The sequence below is a fragment of the Gavialis gangeticus genome, unplaced genomic scaffold (assembly GCF_001723915.1).
Source record: "Gavialis gangeticus isolate Ggan-Ray unplaced genomic scaffold, GavGan_comp1, whole genome shotgun sequence".
Classification (NCBI taxonomy): domain Eukaryota; kingdom Metazoa; phylum Chordata; order Crocodylia; family Gavialidae; genus Gavialis; species Gavialis gangeticus.
Genome location: NW_017728995.1, coordinates 17,452,073 through 17,472,981, shown reverse-complemented (window position 1 = coordinate 17,472,981; position 20,909 = coordinate 17,452,073). Strand labels below are relative to the sequence as shown.

At 39.7% G+C, this 20,909-nt stretch overlaps 1 protein-coding gene and 1 long non-coding RNA gene across 2 annotated transcripts in view; one reads left to right on the top strand and one right to left on the bottom strand.

The window, feature by feature from the left end:
- Positions 1–4,713: 4,713 nt before the first annotated feature.
- On the top strand, positions 4,714–14,233 carry LOC109287967. The gene is made up of 3 exons (XR_002095032.1): positions 4,714–5,003; positions 6,250–7,320; positions 14,222–14,233. It is a non-coding gene; the product is annotated as an uncharacterized LOC109287967 (long non-coding RNA).
- Positions 14,234–15,990: 1,757 nt separating this feature from the next.
- Positions 15,991–20,909, bottom strand: part of GPR160 (G protein-coupled receptor 160) — a 17,177-nt gene continuing 12,258 nt past the window's right edge. The window contains exon 2 of the mRNA XM_019503277.1: positions 15,991–17,482. Within this exon, the coding sequence (XP_019358822.1) occupies positions 16,409–17,428 (1,020 nt within the window). The 5' untranslated portion in view covers positions 17,429–17,482 and the 3' untranslated portion in view covers positions 15,991–16,408. The remainder of the gene's footprint in view (positions 17,483–20,909) is intronic.

Below are 20,909 nucleotides of genomic sequence, written 5' to 3'. Positions count from 1 at the left end.
CAATGCTAGACCTACTGACATGCAAATGGCATGACACTCTTCCGAGAGAGTACAGAAGCACATACGTTACTTTTATTGTTTGTATGCTGCTATGCACTAAGAGGGCATTAAGCTGTTATACTTCTTGTTTTGCTTGCTGCTAGGTAACTTAGACCAAAGGAGTCAACACACACATGGGCTGAAAGGAAAGTTTGTCAGTGTGTGGCTCCTATTTAACAAATGACCCTGTAGTAGTAGTAGTAGTAGTAGTAGTAGTAGTAGTAGGCAACTCTCAGTCCTTCTGGATCATCGTGTTTGCATCAGAGATCACCAGGACCTTCCACACACATGCTTAGGCAGGAGTGTGAAGGCTGCCCAGACCTTCAATCTCCCTTTAGACCATTGACAGAGAATCCAAAGGCCAGACCAAGTACAGATGTTTGGTACCTTGATGGCTGTAGCTATGTGCACGTCCAGGAATCAAACCCAGGTCTCTCATATGGCAGATAAGGATTCTACCACTGAACCACAACAGCAGGTTGAGCAAGTTAAAACTGCAGAAAAAAAAATCTGTCCTTCATTTTCCTTAGGTAGATCTAGCACTGTTTTTCTCAACAGATTTTTGCAGGTATCTTCTAGAGGTCAAGATTAGATCTCCTGCTTTTCATTAGAATCTCCTGAACTTCATAAAACAGAGATTTCAGTTCTGATATTTTGTATCAACCCCTAAGGCTGTAAATTAGGGTTGCACATGTTACTTATTAATGCAAAGTGTATGAGGAGAGCTCTGAACCCAGAGCACCAAAGGATTTAGAAAAGAGCTAGCAGCTGGGTTTTTTCTAAGCACTTTCTAGATTTGTTGTTGTTTTGTTTCCCCCACATCCATTGATGTACAGAAGATCAGTCTCCCTTTCTTTTAGTTAATATGGTTAATTTTGAGGGTAAAATGAGGGAGATGTTGAGTTCTGGTGTAAAGCATTTCTGCTTTCTGGTTTGATGAGCCAGTAGAAAACTACAGCTATCTCAGCTATGGTTTTATCAAAATGCTTATTATTTTTATACAAAAATATTACTGGCTAATTTTTAATCTTTTGTTTGTGGTGGTACACTTTATAATATTCAGACAAAGAATATGGATTACCTGTGAATTAATAATGACATCTGGTATGTTAGGAAAATGTGGTCTTGTATTGTGAATACTATCTCCTAGACCTACAGTTTACTGTAATTTTTTGTGCATGTTAACTTCATTAGTATTTTGATTTATTGGACAGATTTCAGAATCATTTCTTCAGTTTGTTGTTATACAGGACTGAATTATTAAGGGATTGCTAGAACCTCACAGTTATCCTGGTTTAAGCACACACTCCTTCTTACTCTTGATGTACTACACGTTATATATAAATTCTTTATAGAGCTTGCATAACCACAGAACACTCACTACTTCTGCTTTAAAGCTTAATGAATGGAAGAAATGAAAATGTATGCCTTGCCTACATCTAAATGTTTTACTGCTTCAGCTGTGTTGGCATCGTTAAAGCAACGAAAAGCCCCGAAATCCCATCAGGCTGCCTCTGGACATTATGGGTGGGTGCCTGTACACATGCTTAATACACATGCAGTACACCTGCTCTAAGATGTTCCAGTTAGAACATGATGGAGTAAACTCAATTAATTAGAACGCTCCAGCAGCCTCGCTGTCATGTGTATTCAGCATCCCGGCACTTCAAAATGGCAGCGAGGGTGCTTTAACTAAACCTTGCTGAATGAGTTTTAGTTAAAGTGCTCCCACAACCATTCTGAAGTACAAGATGCTGAATACACAAGATGCTGAGGGAATTTTAATTAGAGTGGCTCCCAAGATCATGTATATAGATATGTAACACTATTATTGTAGTGTTACAAATTTTGTAGCACTCCAAAATAACAAGCACTGTGGACCACCTGTTCAGAGGTCCCTGGCATGCTCTTCAGCCATGGAGCCTATCAGTGAATTGCAGGCAGGCTCACTGATAGGCTTGCAAGCCGGGTTCCTAGGCAGCTTGAAAGCCCAGCTTTTCTTGGGTTTCCAGGGAGCCTTTCAAAGGTCTTGATACTTTAATGGACTGTATGTGCTATCACCATTATCCCTTTAAACTTCCCAGGCTGCAGGCATCCCCCTCACCCTTACTGTTATGCAGCAAAGGTGAATTGCGCTCCGTCAAGTCTCTGGTGGCAGCAAGGGCTGAGCATCTCCAACACACCAGGACATGACAGAAGTGGTTTGAACAGCAACTTCTTTGTCATGGATCTGCCACTTTTGTCCTGGGTCAAATTCCTTTTAACTTGTGGCATGTTACCATTTGTTGTGGGACACTCGCATATATCCTACAACAAATGTAATGTCTGGAGGGAGATTTATAACAAAATCCCCTCATCCTTCTAGCCATAGTTATGCTGGAAGAAACTTTTCAAATATAGACCAAGCCTATTCCACCACTTCATGAATTTATTCTGTACCCAGAGGAGCATTTGGAATAAAATCCAACTTTCCTATTCTTGGTATCAGTCATTAACTGCTAGAAAGGACAGATAAGGTCCCTTAGAACGTCAGATGCAAACAGCTACAGAAAAGAAATGGTAGCTACTAAAGGGAGTATTTTAGTAGGTGTACAGTAGCCATAATCCTTTTAGATCATATCAGGCATGACGTGTAGGGGGTGCACGTAGGTGTATGTGCACCCCCTGTAAAAGTTGCTGCTGACACTGGAGGTGTCTGCAGGGAGTCCCTGATATATAAAAAAAAAAAAAAAAAAAATATCTTGCCAATGTTTTACTCTTTCTTCGCTTGAAGCCCTTAGTGTTACTAATTTTAATAGGGTTACTCATGCTTTAAGTAAAGCATGTCCATAAGAATTGACAGGATCCAGGCCTGGATCAGTATTATTTGAAGGAGAGAGTTGCTGTCACCATTTCAGTTAGGAATTTAGTTCTAAATCACTGGCCTGAGCTCTCATCATTAGCTACTTTAGATTTAAGATAATGACTCTTGAATAGTGTTTATTTTACAGAAAGTCTGTATTCTTAATATATGCAGTTGATCAAACAAAAGTAGGAGCTTTGGTTTTCTTTAAAATAATTTTAAATAAATTATTCCTCTTGAATTCTGAGTAGACTTTAGGACTGTAAAGATTTTCATTCTGAGATATTATTAATTATTCCTGTGTAAGTAATTGTGATTTATTTTAAAGTTGGTTTTGCACTTTTGAGCTATAGTTTCAGTCAAAAATATTTTAAAGAGATTTAAACTACAAGAAACAAATATACAATTTGTAGAAATCATTTAAGCTAAGCAAACTTGTAAATTTTAAAGGAGCTAGGGTTTAATCATGAGGCTTTCCTTAGAGATAATGGGTTTTTTGGGCTAGATCTAGCAGACTGCTTTGAAAATACAGCATCATTTTTTAAAACAATGTTAATCCTAATATTATTTTCAAGCTCTTCTATACACTGAAATGTTGCAGCTGTGTTTGTGAGGTGTCACTGTACTCTTATACTAAAAAAAGTAGATTTACAGACTCCTCACATGCCATGTCACTAAACAGAAAACTTTCATTTTGATTGATAGGGTAGGATACACAATCAAATGACATAGATAAAACCTTCCCACTGCAGGTCAGAGAGCAGTTAATATGAGAAAATACTAATGAGGTACAAATTCAGAGCAAGATCCATCTGCTTCCTCAATTAAGGGAAAAACATATCATACTCAAAGCATATAATAATTATATGGAAACAAAGGCACAATATTATCATTAAAGTTCTGCAGATTTTTCTCACATTTTGTATCTGAAGAGCTCCTTGAGTTGGGTTTACCAGTGCTATGCACAAGGTATAAACACAGTAATGTAACAGGTTTGAAAAATGGATTTTTCTAGGTTATTTTTCATTGTGGTGACAAAATATGTTAGTTTTTTAGGTCTGTGCAAATAGGGAAGTATTCGATTCGGAGGACAGTGATTCGATTCAGAGATCACTGCCCTGAATTGATTCGGCCGAATCAGCTTCAGAAGATTCGGTGCTGATTCGGAGACATTCGGGTCAGCCAGGGAGAGGCAGGCACAACTGGGCAGCTGCAGGTTCTTCCATGGCTCCTCTGGCTGTGCCTGCCTCTCCCCAGGGGGAGGAAGCCACAGGAGAAGCCCCCACCCAGCCCCAACCTAGTCCTGGCACCTTTAAAAAACAAACAACCCTGCACTCACTGACTGCAGGAGCGGCGATTGGGGCCTCTGGGCACTTGTGGCAGAGCCCCCCCTGCACAGCACAGGGCAGTGGGGGGCAGCAGGGATTGTTCCTCCCTGCTTGGCACCTGCACAGCAGCTGCCCCATGGCGCAGGTGCAGCATGGCTTTGCTGCGCACTGCCTGGGAACTGCGGCAGCTGGGGCTGAGTGGTGTCGGGCTCCGATTGACTGCTGGTGTCACCCCAGCTCCCAGACAGCGCGCGGCACCCTGCCGAGCTGCACTGCACCCACTCCCGCGCAGGTGCCAAGTGGGGAGGGATGGGGGTGGGGCTGCTGCCCCACAGTGCACAGGGAGGCTCTGCCATGAGCGCCCAGGGGCCCCAGGCAGCAGTAGAGCAGAAGCCCTTGTTCCCAGTGCTGCTGCACCCGCATCAGCACTGGGAGTGGGGGCTCTGCCCTGCCGCCAGCTGGCACAGGGAGGGGGGTGTGCAGGAATGTGGGGAGAGCAGCAGATGTGATTTTGGGGGTGGGAGACAGGCTTTTGAAACTCTCTCCTATGACATTTTCATTAATAAGCTAAGGAAACAGACTAGATGAAAGTGTTGGAAAGTGGATATATAACTGGTTGAATCCTCTTGTTCAAAGACTAGTCATCAAAGGCTCAATGTTTAGTTGCGGGGAGAGGTATCAAGGGGGGTTCCCCACTGGTCTGTTCTGGGTGTGGAATTATTTAACATCATTAATGATGCAGATAACAGGTTTGCATGCATGCTTAGTAAATTTGCAGATAACACTGCAAATTTGTGTGGAGTCAGACACTCTAGAGGGTAGGGCTAGGATCCAGAATGACCTGGGGAGACTGGGAAAATGGCTTAAAATCAGTCAAATGAAACTGAACAAGCACAAGTGCAGTGTCCTGCCTTTGGGATGAAATAATTGCATGCACAAATACAGACTAGTAATGATTGGCTAGGCTGCAGAGGAGGACTTGGGAGTTACAGTGGACCATAAGCTGAATATGAGCCAGTAGTATGCTCTTGTTGCCCAAAAAAAAAAAAAGCCAACAGCATGCTAGGTTGTATTAACAGATATGTCTCTTATAAATCAAGGGACGTAATTCTTCTGCTGTATTTCACACTGATGAGGCCTGAAGTGCTGTGTCCAATTTGGGACCCACACTGGAAGAAGGATGTGGACAGATTAGAAAGAGTCCAGCACAGAGCAACAAAAATGATTAAGGGCCTGGGAAGCATGATTTAGCAGGAAAGGCTGAAAGGAACTAAGGTTTAGTCTGGAGAAGAGAAGATTGAGGGGACATTTGATAATAGTCTTCAAATACGTGAAGATTATAAAGAGGATGGAGGTAAACTTTTCTCCCTGGCTGTAGGGGATAGGACCAGGAGCAGTGCCTTCAAACTACCTTAGAGGACATGTAAATTGGAGATTAGGAGTGACTTTCTGACTCGGGTGGTTAAGCATTGGAACAGGATATGCAGACAAGTTGTAGTATCTCCATCCCTGCAAACATTCAAAAGCAGGCTGGACGGACATTTGACTGGGATGGTTTAGTCAGGGATGATCCTGCCTTGAGCAGGGGGTGGATTAAATGACCTCTAGCCCTACTTTCCTATGGTCCATTTAGCAAAATGGGCATTTGCGAATCATCCAATATCCAGTAAAGCAAGGGTGGGCAAAATACGGCCCACAGCCTGTATCCAGTCTGCCAGCTGATTCCATTTGACCCACAGGCAGGCAGCGCAAGCAGTAGCTCTGGCTCCAGCCTCTGTTGGAGCTGCAGGGGACACTGGGTGGATGCTGAGCTCTTCGGGCAGGGGTGGGCAAAATGCAGCCCACAGGCCAGATGCGACCCACCAAGTTGTTCCATCCGGCCTGTGGGGCCCCTAAAAAATTTAGAAAATTAATATTTATCTGCCCTGGCTGCCTGTCATGCAGCCCTTGATGGCTTGCCGAAACTCAGTAAGTGGCCCTCCGCCCGAAATAATTGCCTGCCCCTGTCCTAGGGGAAGGGGACCCCCAGGCTGTAGGTAGGTGCAGCCTGCATGGCCCTGGCAGGGAGCTGGGGCAGGCTGGAAGGAGCTGCTGGGCTTCCCCAGGCTTTGTAGGGGCAAGTGTGGATGGGAAGGGGTAGGGCAGGTGGATTTGGGGTGTAGGCAACTCTTGAGGGGCATGTCAGAGTACAGGCTGAAGCAGGAGCCCTGTTGTGATTTGGGGGGTGGTTGAGTGGTGGCAGTGAGGACATCTTCCCTTGGCTGAGTGTCCTGCTGGCTGGTTTTGGTTCCCTTGGGAGAGAGACTTTATTTTGAGCTATTTTGCAATTACCTAGATATACACTACTCAAAAAAATGACAAAAATATTTTTGAAATAATGTATCTTATAGTAAATCTTTGACTTTTAGCATATGATTCGTTTATCTATAACTGTGTTAAAATGGCTTCGCCATTAATTTTATGCGTGTGGCTCTCAACAGCTCACTAAAACTCATTAAGTGGTCCTCCAGCCAAAATAATTGCCCATCCCTACAGTAAAGTCAGCAGAACTCCCAAAGACTTCATTGAGTACAGAATCAGCTCTTTAATGAAGTCAGACATGAGGACATGAAAGTACTGCTGAATTGTGCACTACAAATTAGCTTTAGTGAGTCATATCAGTGGTAACATTTAAAAGTCTTCTCTCATTTTTGGAGGATTATGACATAGTGAAATAAGCTGTAATTTGAACCATATTTAACATTCCACTTCCTGGGTGAGTTTGAGCTTAGGAAAGGAGTGTTCCAACTGTTTTGTGATGACTGTGTGGTGGTTACAGGGTCATTTCTTTTACATTGTTTCTTTAAAATGTAATTGAAGAATATACTTGCCTGTATTTTTTAAAGGAAAGGAGAATTTCACTAACTTCTTAACTGAAAAAGTTTTTATTGAGGTAAGACGTTGGTATTTTTCTTGAAATATGAATGACACTCTGAAATGTTGCTCTACGCAGATTCAACTCTAGAGTTGAATCTGATTTATGAAAGAAGAATTTGACTTTGTTTAATTCCTATGCTCATGAAGCTTGTTCTGGTTTTTCAGAGCTAGCTATATGGGTGGGGGTGGGGGTGTGTGTTCTTTATTTCCGTGTATTAGCTCAAACCCCTTAACCTTCCTAATAGAAAACCCTCTAACCTGGAGCTGGAATGACTCTAAGCCCATGCTGGTTTAAAGGAAGGAACTAGATAAAATCCAGGGTCCTCCTAAACTGAGGCAGGAGCCTGCCCACTTAGAGGATGCAGACAAAATCACTTGGGGTACTGATATAGCTCTAGCACTGTTCCCGGGGTAGTCACCCTCAAAGAACAGTCAAGTTTTTGCTACCCTTGGAAAGCTGTGTTGCCCTGGGTGGGCTGTCTCTGAAACCTGGAACAGTGTAGCCTCCTCTTGGAAAATGCTTCCAGTGGGCTAATTAGCTCTGTAAAGTCCCAGAACCAGTTAACTCATTCCTACCTTAATTAATCCAGAGGTAGCCACACTTTCCAGTGTAAGCTGGAGTACTGTGGTATGCACCAGTATACCAGTAATATGTGCTAAGATTTATGGACAGAGGTTCATGGGAACCTGTGTCCTTAGGCATGGACGCAGGGAGGCTACAGTTAGACAAGCAGGGTGTTGCTGTGTGCAAGCTTGCACTTGTGCTAGGTTAATTTGGATGTTTATATCCAGCTGTCGAAGGTAGCTGTGAGATAAAGATGTTACCCTCATTCTCTGAGAGTAATGGTGCTGATTAAATTTTTCCTTTCCTTGTATTCCACCAGTGTTCAGGAGAGGTTTTAAGTTATGCCATATTTCTTCTACCAACATTACTACTAACTGTGTATTCACGATGCAAAAGCACACTTCCCAGGCTGTATGTACCAGTGCATCTTGTGCAGTAGCTAGAACAAGAAATAGGCAACTAAGACTTCTGGGTTTATTCAGGATCTTCCCCCAAAATGTTATACTTTTGGTTACCTTGTTAAGCTCTCAGTTGGCCTGTCTGCATGCTGAATATATTCTTTACTGATCTCATAAGGCTATTGTGGAGCAAATGGTTTCAAACATCAATTTGTAGAAGGGTGATATGTAAGAAGCGTATTCAGAGTCTTCAGCAAGCTGATAGCTCTTTCAGTATTGTGGATTCAGCTTTTCAGTGTTATGAACAGATCTGGAGTGAAAATGTTAGGTTAACTTCCAATGTCCGTTTGCTGCCAAGTTTTCCAAAATGACTGTTTTGCCAGCTCCTAGAAATAAAAAATCTCATCAAACTTTCTACCTGGAAGAATGTATATAATTTGAGCACAAATATATATAGTCATAGTATAAAGCTAGCACATTAAATAAATACAATGTTCAATATGCAACAAGAAAAGTCATGTTAGGTGAATTTGAAAAGGATTGCATTGTTCATAGATTATAAACCAGGGTATTTCATCCTACTGATGAAGTGGTAGGGATAGAAGCACAAAAATATATGGCATGATGGAATGGTCTGCCTGCAGTTTCTAGTCTGATCCAGGAGAGGTGGTTGGATAGCATTAGTACGAAGAATGAAATTTTATCAAACAGTGCCAAGTGATTTTATCTGGCGTTAAAAGGTAAATAGAGTATTTCAGTCAGGAGCAAATTTGCACTGTCCCTCTCTGAATCAATTCCTCTGCTGCTTAATGCTGAGGTTGATGCAGAAGGTTCTTGAATAGGGTAGAGCTTTCATTATCATAAATGCATGTGATGTTTGTAGTAATGAAGGATAAAGGAGGACAACATTTGAGTGGTACATGGCTTGTGAAAGGAGAGCTTTAATTGCTGGCACAAGCACAAAAATAATGGGAAAAGCAGATTACTTATTTGGCAGCAATTTTCTTTGGCAACTTTCACATGTATAGTTACTGCCTTCATGATGGGGCCTTCTTGTTGGTTCCTGCAGTACAGCTGCAGTTCTGTTGCTGTGCAAGACTACATTGTTAGATCAAAGAGGTGGTACTATGACTTCCCAGTAGCACTCATAAGGAAAAGGCAAACAATGAGCAGGCTGAACCTTTTCTTTGGACAGGCAATGGAATAAAGGTCACTTCTGCACTATGCCACTAACGCAAATATATATTTTTTCTTATCCTCTATCTGGCATTTTGAAAGAACCGGCTCTCTGATCTCAATCTAGTTTCTAGTAAGCAGTTTTTCAGTATTCTGATTGCTTTCTTTATATAAAAAGCAAAGGACAAAATGGGCATGAGAGAGCTACTGTTCCACCGTTAAACGTTTCCTTCAACTGACCAGGTGATTGTGGAGAATTACATTGCCAATGTTCAGTGGATGCATTGACAGCCTGAAAGTTGAATCTTATCTGACACCCTTTCCCAAAGAATAGTGGTGAAAGAGAAGTGAAGTATAAAGTTTTCCAAGTCCTATTTTAAAAGTGGTGTTTATGTAATATTAGTGAATTAATATTTGATTTACCTTGACATTGTGTTTTCTTGTAAAACTGACACTTAGCTTTAGAATGATTGTAGCAAATATAAGAATGCTGCCACCTCAGGACAGAAATAAGTGTGTGAATTTAACTACAGATATTGAATTTAAATCTCATTAATAGATGTCAGCATTCTTACCCAACTTCGTACAATTCAATCTGTAGTTTTAATTCAATTTTGGAAAATACTGAATCAGAATTTCTACTGGACTAGAGATTAGATTAACCTTATTCTACAGGGGTGTCAAAAATGTATGTTGTGGGAAATAATTTTAACTTCATGTGACAATAGGTGAGATAAAGTTGAGTATTTTCATTTGCAGACCTGTGGACTCCTTAAAGGTTTCTTACTTGATGATCTTTTAAAATGCCTGGTGCATGAATACATTTGAGATACTTGCTGGTTTTTAATTGCTTTTGTAAATATTTTACCAGCCCTTTTCACTGGGTGTCTAGTTTTATGTAGGCTGAAAAACTACATCCAAAAATGTGCTAGAGCAGGACCTACCCTATAACCTCCCAAGCAAGAAATAGTAGCACCTAGAAATTTTGTTGTTGTTAAATGGTTAAAGGTCATTCTACATGTTATACTTTTCACATTAAGTATAATGTTTCCTTACTATTTAAGCCAGCGTAAGGGTTGAAGCTGTGACTGTGGTGCCAAATATATCAAACCATATATTTTTAAAATCCTGCCTCTTCCTAATGCACTGTTTTTTAAAATTCAACTATTTACTGATAATTCTGCTAATGTGATGCATTTCACTTTATTTTTAAACAGATTTTCCCCCAAACATTTTCCATGTGCTTAAAATTTTGCTCCTTCTTTTGGTTGCATCTAAAAATTGGTCAGCTATGTATTGATACCTTATAGAGTGGCACATTGTGGGTGAGTGAAGCACCATGTGGGACTAACTAATATATTAAAATGAAAATTAGACTTTGACATGTTAAGGAAATAAATACGAAGTTAATATATGAGAGAGAGATTTATATGTGGTCATGTATCCTTATGGAGTGATATACTGGAATCTTCAAGAAGTTTTACAATATACACCATTGACTTCAGCACTTGCATCTTTTGTCTATAATTAAAGTGTAATAATGTAAATGGTAACCTGAAAATTAAGTTAAATTTTACAGTTGAAGAGCACACAGTGATCTATGTAAAAAAAATTATCTTCACTTTGTGTATCTTTTTTTTTTAAAGAAAAAGCACTTTCCTATTAACAACTAGCATGTGAATGAATCTTAGATTCTCATGTTTGTAATGGTCTGTAGATGAAGTGAAATTTATCTTTAACCTATATGTTAATGGATAATCTGATTATAAAAATGTTGAATTAAAGCACCTTATTATGCTGCTTACATTTGCTTGTAATTGCACCTTTTGTTATCTGCATCTTTTTCTTCTTGAACATTCTTGTGTGATAATATTGTTCTCTGCAGGTCTGAGTTGATAATTAACCAACTACAGCATCATTTAACTTTATATAGTTTATATGACTGACATTGTATTGTGAGTTCAGTGCTTCAAAAATAAATGCTACTTCCACTAGTCTATTTTGATTTTTATTTCACTTTAAAATTAAAAGCAATCAAAGCTATGAGAACAGGAGAGAGAGAAAAAACATCTGTTCATCTGAGCTACGCAATTTAATTTTTTCTTTTAAAATTACCTATAAATTAGGTTCCCCTTAGAAATTCTGGCTGCATTCCTTTAGCCCTGACCTTTGCTTACTGTTGGTTTACTTCCTCCTTCTCGTCGTTTGACGTAATCATGGATGGCAGTCCTACAAGGTGTGCATCTGCTTAGCATGAGCAGTCTAGATGAACTCTGTGAGACTGCTCATGTGCTTAAGATTAAACAAGGCAAGAGAAAAATCAATTAAAATATATAGTCCCTGAAAATATTATAAAAACTATTTTAACTCAGAAATTTCAGTCCCATCTGAGGACTTTTACAGACCAGTCTACTGAAATTTTTTTTGCATACCTTATTTTTAAAAAAAAAAAAAAAAAAAAAGGGCAGCAAAATAAATGGGATTTAATATAAGAGAATAGTTGTAATAGTTCTCTTCAACCATCCTACCAGTGAAGGTAGTAAACCCTGCGACCATCGTAGCCACTAGGTGTTTTTTTTTTTTTACACCAACTGCATAGGTGGGCTAGAGTTAGACAAGCTTTCAAAAGGTGCTAAAGAAAATGTCTTCCATTCAAAAGCTTGTCTATCTCTACCTCTAGCCCATCTATGCAGTTGGTCCAATAAAAGATACCACCCAAAGAAATCCTTGCCATCTGCATAATTCCTGGACCATCACAGCTATATCCCTCTAACACTACCTTAAATTTATGTATGTTCTTAATCTTTCTGGGATTAGGATGGTACCAAATCAAGGCTCTTTCTTTAGTGCTTTAAGACTGTTATTTATTTAGATTTTAAAGCATCCTCCCTTATTCAAAAGGGAACTTAACCAGAACTTGAACATGGTATCTTTGCATATGATGGATAAATACTTTGCAAGCTCTCTATGCTGCTCGAAACTTTAGGACATTGATGTGGAACTTTGGCACCTCTACTGCCTAAAGACCCTGTATCTGAAGTTCATCCATATGTTCTCTTCCTTCCAGCTGAGAGAGAGATTATTATTATTAAAATGGGAAATGGGAAGGCAAGCACTTGTTTTCAGTCTGGAGTTGATCCAACCAAGTACCGCATCTGCAGTGGAGTTCAGGCCAAATTCTGCTGACCAATGAAACTGCCCAGGGAGGAAAATGTCTCATTGTGTCCTTAAGACTCCCAGAAGTCTATTTCTATGTGGCTTCTCTTATTAATCAAGAAAGAGGTAAACTGCAATATCTAGTTTTCTAAAAGGTGCAGCAGCCATCCAGTTAGTGAAGACCTTTGGGTCTAAGTGACCAAATATTGGTCCTGTCCCACTAGGAAAAAGGCACTGTTTGTACATGGGCCTTATGGACAAAATGTGTAAGTTAAGATATATGAGCCAATCCCACCACTGTAGAGAGAGAATTAATATTGCTTCATTTATCACCTTGAACTTAAGCCAAGAAGTAAACAAGCTGACCTTTCTTAGGTCCAAAATTGGTCACAACCTCCCCTCCCTTTTTGGAATGGGGAGATAACTGCTATAAAACCTATCTGTGATATGAAGGAACCTTTTGCTATTGTCCCCCCAGCTGACAGAGAAGGCCTGATGGAGCATTTTCTCATTGAAAAGTCCTGAGAGGTGGATTTAGTTTCTGTAATAAAATGAATTTGACAGTACAGCTTCTTGTTATTATTACCTTGAGGGTCAAACAATCCAGAACCATTCTGGTCCAAGCATGGATTTGATGGGCCAGGATATAGTGCACCAATTACGTATAATACATACGTTTCTATCATATTACATAGACCAAAATGATTGTTTAAAAGCGGTTCTCAATCAGGGTACCATGGTACCCTGGGGTGCTGTGAGATCCTTTTAAGGGTGCCATGCAATATCAGCACTTAGGTGTATAAACACCTCCAGATGATTCACAAAATAAAACCCAAAGATGGCAAAAACATTCTGACGAACTGTGGTCTTTCTGAATTCTCTGTTGTCACTCATTTTTTTGACTATGGAAAAATAAGAGCAATTCTTGTGTTTCAAAGAGCTGGCCTTTTCTGAGGAGTTTCTTGAATGAGTCTCAAAAGGTTGAGAACCACGGTCTCAGGAAAATAAGGCTAACCTAACCATTCAGAGATGGTATTGGGCCAAAGAATCTTAGTCTTTCTTGATCAGTGCTAGACCTTAAACCTCACAAGGTAGTATTGAGTGATAAATGCTATAGGGCTCTGGGCTGAGAAAAACAGACACCCACCCCAAATATAATGCCAGTGGCAGTGTCAAGTTGGATGCATAAGGTGGCAAGGGGCCAGCAGTGCTCCTCTAAGTTGCTGTTGGCACTGAGGTTCCTGCATAGCCTTGGGAACTGAGTTGTTCCATCTTAGAGGTATAGTTTCCATTTCTTACCCTCAGCCATCCTCATGGATTCCCATTCAGCCAGTTCTGTGGAAGGTAAAGTTGCTAATGGGTTGTGGGGTGTTGTCTGCCCAATTTTAACAGAGCCCACACTGAAATGTGAGTGCTTGGAGTTTAGAGGAGGCAGTATAGCCATGCCTAGCTCTCTGCAAGCTGCTGTGAGGTCCCTCTAGTAACATGCCTTGAAACTTGATGGTCTGGTTCCTACTTTTCCCTGTGCTTTGAAGTCTTGGAGTTATGAAGAGGGTGGCAGGGTGTACATGGCAGGGGAAGGGAATATCTTCCCTTAGGACAAGATTGATGAACTAGCTACTAGTAGAGTCAAAACCCTTTGGGCAGGAGCAGTGCTGGCTGATAAACAGTGCTGGGTGGAGCTCTTTGTATTCTGGTCTGACACCAGTCAGAAAGATCTATGGAGAAGGAATATTTTTAACTTGATCTCCCTCTGTTTCAAAGTCAGAGCCACAAGTGAACAACAAATATAATTTATTAGGAATGTGTGTGACTCACCCAGAAAACAGAAGCCTTGAGTTAGTATCTAATGCCACAATAAGTCTTCTGCAGAAAAAGCAGTTTCAAAAATTGAGAAATCCTGGAGATGGCATCCAGAGAAACTCTCAGAATGAGAAAATAAGAGGTAAGGACGAAAGAGCCCAGAAGTGAGGCAACAAGTCCAAAATGCTGGCATCTCAGGGCACAGGAGAAAAACTGTATTGGGGGCCAAATGTGCATCAGTCCAGTCTTAAAATTCACCCCCAACCTTCCTGCCTGCAAAATAATCAGAGAATAATAAAAAGCAGAAAATAAATAGAGTAAGGAAATGAAACAATGGTTTCAAGTAATGTAGCCTGATATCAGACTCCATTTCAGCCAGGAAATTAAGAGAAGGAAGTACACGCAATTCCTTTTTTTTTCCACTTAGCCCTAAGAATATACACCATAGGGCCTGCTCAGGTAAGAAGCTTAACGAATCTATAGTGCGAATATGGAAATCGGCAATTTTTTGAAGAAGAATTGTGAAATACTTTGTGTGCTTCAGGGATGCTGTATTTTTTTAATATATAAAATAAAGGTGCAGCTTATTCTGCACAATTGAGGTTTTTGACATGCATTTTTCAGATATGGGGAAGGCGATACATGGGACATTTAAAATGCAGAATAACCTTTTATTCTTAATAGCACCACCTAATTTGCTTTCAGTTTCTTCATCAGTTGAGAACATATGCAGGGGGATACACAAATAACGAGTTTATAAAGGTCTTTGTTGCCTGTTTTTTAGGAGATTGTCCCAAGTTAAAAAATGCATACACACATTGTATGAAAAGGATAGAAAGAATCAGCCTCCTATCTCAACTCCACTTCTGAGTATACTGAAGCAGCACTGTCTAGAGAGCAAGACACGAGACAGCCTCAGGAGACTGGGCAGCTAGTGTCAAAGCTCCTCCAATTTGTTTATACAGTAGCTGGCTAAGGATCTGTTCCCCATGTTCCATATCTAGCTCTTCTACAAGTCTGCTGTGACATGATGGGCAATCACTTTTCCTTTGTTTCCCTCAGTCTGAGTACAGTATTTAGACTGGGGGACTAACTCTGGAGATGTCAGTGTGACAGTGCAGTGCTGGGTAAAGATACACTGCTGGTGTGGTGTTCCAACCAAACTAATAGATCCTGCTTTCCAAGTGAACTAGCCCCACTAATTCACGTTCTTACTTTCACTACACAACCTAATTCATTCCAGCTTGCATCTCACCTCTGTACTGCACTGGGCCATGCTGACCTACTTCTGCTGTTTATACATTTCCTGAACAATCGAGCTTAGTGGCTATATTGCACTGCCATAATGTATTGTGTTGTTCTGTACACACTGCCACAGCTTTATTCATTTACAACACACTTACAAATTTTCATACTAGGTCAGACCAAAGGTCCATCTAGCCCAGTTTCCGGTGTCTGACAATGACAAGGCATCAAGCGACCCTTTTGCAACCTGTTATGAATGTCGGAGTTAGTTCCAGGGAATGATTACAAAACATTTAAACGGTCACCCTTCATTTTGGTGTGGAAGCTTTCTGCTTCTTCTATTTGCCTCATTATAGTTACTTTTTTGGTGAGGTGAAGACAATAAAGTTAACTTTAATTTTTAATTGTTCCTCCCTCTTTAGAAGAGATAGAAACGTCAGTTTTAAAGAGGAAATTGCTAAGCTTTTCTAGAACAAACTGATAACTAATAAAGTTGTTTAAATCTGTAACAGAAGACAACAATTGTCTTTAGGTTACTGATGATTTTATTTTTTTATGTTTGAAACAAATCTGAAACTGATTAACATTTAACAGTAAAATCAGGCATGTTTTGTTGCTGTTAAGTAGTGGCTATCTTCATCCAAAATTTCAACTCTTTTTATGAATATTATATATTTTTTTATAAATATTATAAATTTAATTAAAACTTTTGCTGTGCATTAAAGTCCCCATCTATCTGTAAAGCTTAGCTTAGAGAACAGTGCAATATTCCATTATCCATTGGCAAATGTTGGTGACAGTTTCTTCACAGGCTGCAGTTCTGGAGATGTATCCTTATATTATCCAGCAAGATGGGTTCATAAAAGACATCAAAATAGCACAATCATTAGACACCTCTGTTCCACAGTACTTATTTGCATTCTTTTCACACAGCAGCTCATTAACAGATTACGATTACTGTGCCTGGCTTTTCAGCTTGCTCTGTATTTTGATTGTTGAATGGGATGAAGCAGAATTTCCAGCTGACAAATGGATCTACAGACCAAGTCCTCTCTGTCAGCTTAATGTCATGACACCTAAACCAGTATGCTGTTGCGATAAGAAAACTGTTAATAAAGTACAACCAGGGAACATTCATTTCCATGTAAGCTGGAATCTGAGCCCCAAGCAACAAGAGGATCACTTGAAGGAGGACAAAAGGTGCCCAAGTACCAAGAAAGCAGATGAGAAGTCTTGTCAACAGTTGTTTCTTGCAACCAGTGTGATTGTAATCAGACATATATGAAAAGAGCAGAACAGCCTTATTTTTAAAAGAAATCATCCTGACTGATCGCACTATAGCTATAGCTTCTGACCACCAAGTCACAAAAACCATGCATATGACAAACAGCATGGCTAATGATATCCAGTAACTCTGATCACTGCTGTATAAAGGACACTGGTAGACAAAAAAGTTGTTTTGTATTCTGAATTTTGCATAGATAGTTGGAACTTGAAGAATATAAGAAAATCCTGAAATCCATATAAGAACTACAGCAAGTATATAAAATAACCTTTGACTTATGTTTGGTGGCTGAGAGGTTTGATTTATAGTCATGTAATAATCTAGACCAGCCACAAGATAAATTGGGTAATACAAGACACCATAGGTAAAAGAAATTATCTGAGTGAACAAACAAATGTGATACTTAGTAAATCTAACACCCCAAAGTGCAAAGTCCTTAAAATAGGAAATGAATGCTATATTCATCAGAAGTGTGAAATCTATGAGAGCCAGCGAAATGCAAAAATATCCCATAAAACTCTCTTTTATATTCTGTCTTCTAACTCGCAGCATGAAGAGATCGAGGGAGACTTTTCCAAGCATAATCAGGAGCAGCATACAACTAGCTTCAAGAGGCGGGTTGGCTTGGCTGTAGTGGTAGTGAAGGGAACAATTTTCACAGGGCAGGGCAGCCATTCTTCAAGGACAAGAGCCAGCGAAATACAACTTACAGGGCACGGTGGTTCACACCTGAAAAGAGGGAAGGAGAATCGTAGAGTATAAGGATTCCTGTTGTAACTCTGCCAATCATAACTTAACGAACAGTCGCAGAGCTAGCACAATCTTGAGAATTCACAGTCAAGTCTGTTTAGAGCAAAACACTGAAGCACCATTTACAGCCACCATTTATAGCAAATTCCTATAGCCTCTGAATACATGTTCTTAGACTTGGAGTTAAAGCATCACTGTAAACTTAAATAATGTTTGTTTGTTTCCATTTTTATTTAGTGATTTTACGCGCTAATAACTTAAGATGCGTCAGAATGAAGTTTAGTGTCCTTTTGTACTTCTATTTACAATTTGTTTCCATGTGTTAATTCTAATGCAAACTCAGCCTAGGATGGTTTTTCGGTTGCTCAGCATGGTAGAGCAATTGCATATCTAGAAGAAAATGTGAAGATTGAAGGGCTCCTTCACTTTGTATTGTTTGTTATGAACTGTCCCAACTTGTGTGCCTGTATAAATGAATGGGACCAAATGCATTAGACTATGACTTGACTTTAAATAAAGCCACCTATAGCTAACAATCAATATTTTTGTTTTTTAAGAAAAAGTAGATTTCTCTCCTCACCCCACACTCTTGTGAAGAAACCCTCCAATTCCACAGGATGACACTTGGTAGGTAAATTTTTGTTTTATTTTTCCCTGAGAGAAAAATAGGGGGAGGATGCTTGAAACCCAATAGCAATCTTATTTTCCATCATTTTTCTAAAAGCGGCTTTTGATCTGAAAGCAGCCCTGCAGGTGACATCAATCTAAACTGGAGCTCTGTTTTAAGCATTTTAATAATATGAATTCTGTCCTTTAATGATATCTGTAATGCAGCTTCCTCAAACGCCCATATAATTTAAACTAAAAAAACCCTATATGTCAGGTACTTTTGAAGAGTTTTGGAGTGATGAGCATTAGTGGTAACTTTGTCACGATTCTTTTTTAAATTTCTCCTTTAGCACATTGGTTGTCAGAGTTCACTACTGATGAGAAAGAAGAACTATGCTCTTTCAAACATCTCTCAACTTCTATCTCTGGGAACTGGCAGTTAAATGCTGCCTCTAAGCTAGAGGTCTGTATTGCATCTATGTCCGCAGACACCCCAGTAGACGGTAACCAGTTTGAAAAAGAAAACTTTCATAAACCACCAAAATCTTAGTCAGTAAAAGTGGGTTTATTCACATTTTGGATCATTTCAACTCTGCTGATCTCAACAGATTTTTATTGGACCTTTAGTCATGCTAAATTCAGTAGAACCGCTCGTCGCTTGAGTAAGGAAAGCAGAACTTGGTCCTTAATATCAGTAGTTCTTTCTTCTTAATGAATTTCTATAGTGTCACTTCCATAACTAACTGGACGTTAAATATTTCTTTATCAGTCTTTCTATAACAAAGCTAACACTATTTGCTCAATGGGGTTTTAGTTCTATTGTCAATTAATCCAGCCACATTTTCCTTCATCTTTTGTAGAATCCTCATATATTTGTGTTCAGTTATGATAGTATGTGTTGTTACTACTTAATCCTGAAATACCAACTTGTAAAAGGCTGTACTAACAGATGTCATAAGTATTCAAGAAACTCCTGCTTCTTTTGCAGTTTAAGGGAGCGGGCAAGTGTGGTCTATTGCTACAGTGAGGAAGAGCTACAGCTTTGCATTTTCCCAACAGTAAGAACCTTTGTTGTCTGCTATACTGCAACATATATCAAGTCACATTACATTAAATGATCCAGGACCTAATTCATGGAACATTTTAATTCTGGTGCTTCACCCTTTTCTCTCACCTGCCTTACTGTCCCATCCCTCTTCTCAGAGAAGGTTGTATTTCTGTTCTAATTTTTTTCAACTGCTACGCAATAAATTATTTTGACATTCCCTCCTTTTTTAAGTGTATTGCCCAAACATTCTTGCAAAAGAAAGTAAAAAAGTTTTTACATGCCAAGGCTTCAATAGTGAGGGTTTGGGGTTTTTTTTTCCTGCAGTATTATTACCACCTGACGCAATCTGAGACCTGTATTTCTTCATTCTGCTTTAGACACTGATGATATTTTGGTCCCTGGGTGTAGAAGGAGAAAACCCCATAACTCAAGTCAGACCAGGAGGAACTTCCTGCATTCTTTTTTTGGGTCAGGATTTGTTTGTATTTAAATTTGCATCCACAGCCTGCAACTAATACGCATAAATGGAGAGAATCTGTGGACTACCGTACTTGAGAGACTGTTCTCTGTAGGTAAAGAAGATGTAGTAGGCAGAAATACTTGGGATTATCTTCTGATCCAAGACGTTTCCACTACCTCTTGTGAAAGGAAGAGTTACGCAGTTATCCACCTACACTAGCTAAGAGATTTATTTGGGAGCACTAGACATTGCTTTATAGAAGGTTTCAAAGTAATTGTCTAGATGAAAATACACTGTCAGCTTTCATACACATTTAGTCTAGTGGACTGAGACAACTTTTTTGGCTCCACGAACAGGTAAAAGCTTTCAAATACAAATGTGAAGAAATGGCTGGACTTAGCAAATGGCCCTGACTTTGTGAAGGCTGTACCTGTACATGTTGTTTACCTGTAAAACTTAAGTCACTGGAATATACAAGCGAGTGATAGCATTTCATAGAATAAAATGTCCAGTCAAAAGTGCCTAAACTTATGCAGTAAAGCCACATGTAAGCACCTGAATAATTAGCATGACTTCCAGAAGTGTTTATTATCCAAAAATCCCATTGCCATCACAGATAAGTGTCACTAGTATTTAGCTGGAAGGGCAACATATTTGCTCTTGTTTTTAAAACTCTACAATTTCACCCCAGTCGTTCTCTGCTTCCTCCTTCTCTTTGATCAAAAACATGTATCCAGACAGTGAGCAAGTGCTGTTCCATAGTTTGCCCCTGTACCTCCCATTATCTAAGAAAAGGAATCCTAAGTACTCTACCACTTCAACTATCCCATCTCTCTCAATCATACCTGACATCTCTGACCTCATCTCCATGCATCTAACTCTGCTTTCAGTTTGACTCAATACTGTACAAAAAGGGCAATCTTTTCAAAAGTGAATATACAGCAGTTTACCTTCTCTGACTGCTGGTTCCCTCGTGTGTCTATAGCCAGTGCCATACCTAGACTCCTGGCAGCCCTGGGCGAACTTTCAGTACTGGTAGTAGAGTAAGAGCAGCATTTAGTAAAGCTGTAGTTCAGCCCCTCTTTGCCAGAGATAATGATAACAGTAATTGGACTTGTTGCAAAAGTCTTTATCACATCTGTGCTATCGCTGTCTTTAAATAGTTTGTTCTCAATTGATAACATTGCCAGCCTCGTATATGCACAATATTAAAACTTTTTTTTGCAATTGTAATTTTTTCCCCCCCATTTTCGGGCCCCCTTTCTGTCTGGGCCCTGGGCAGCTGCCCA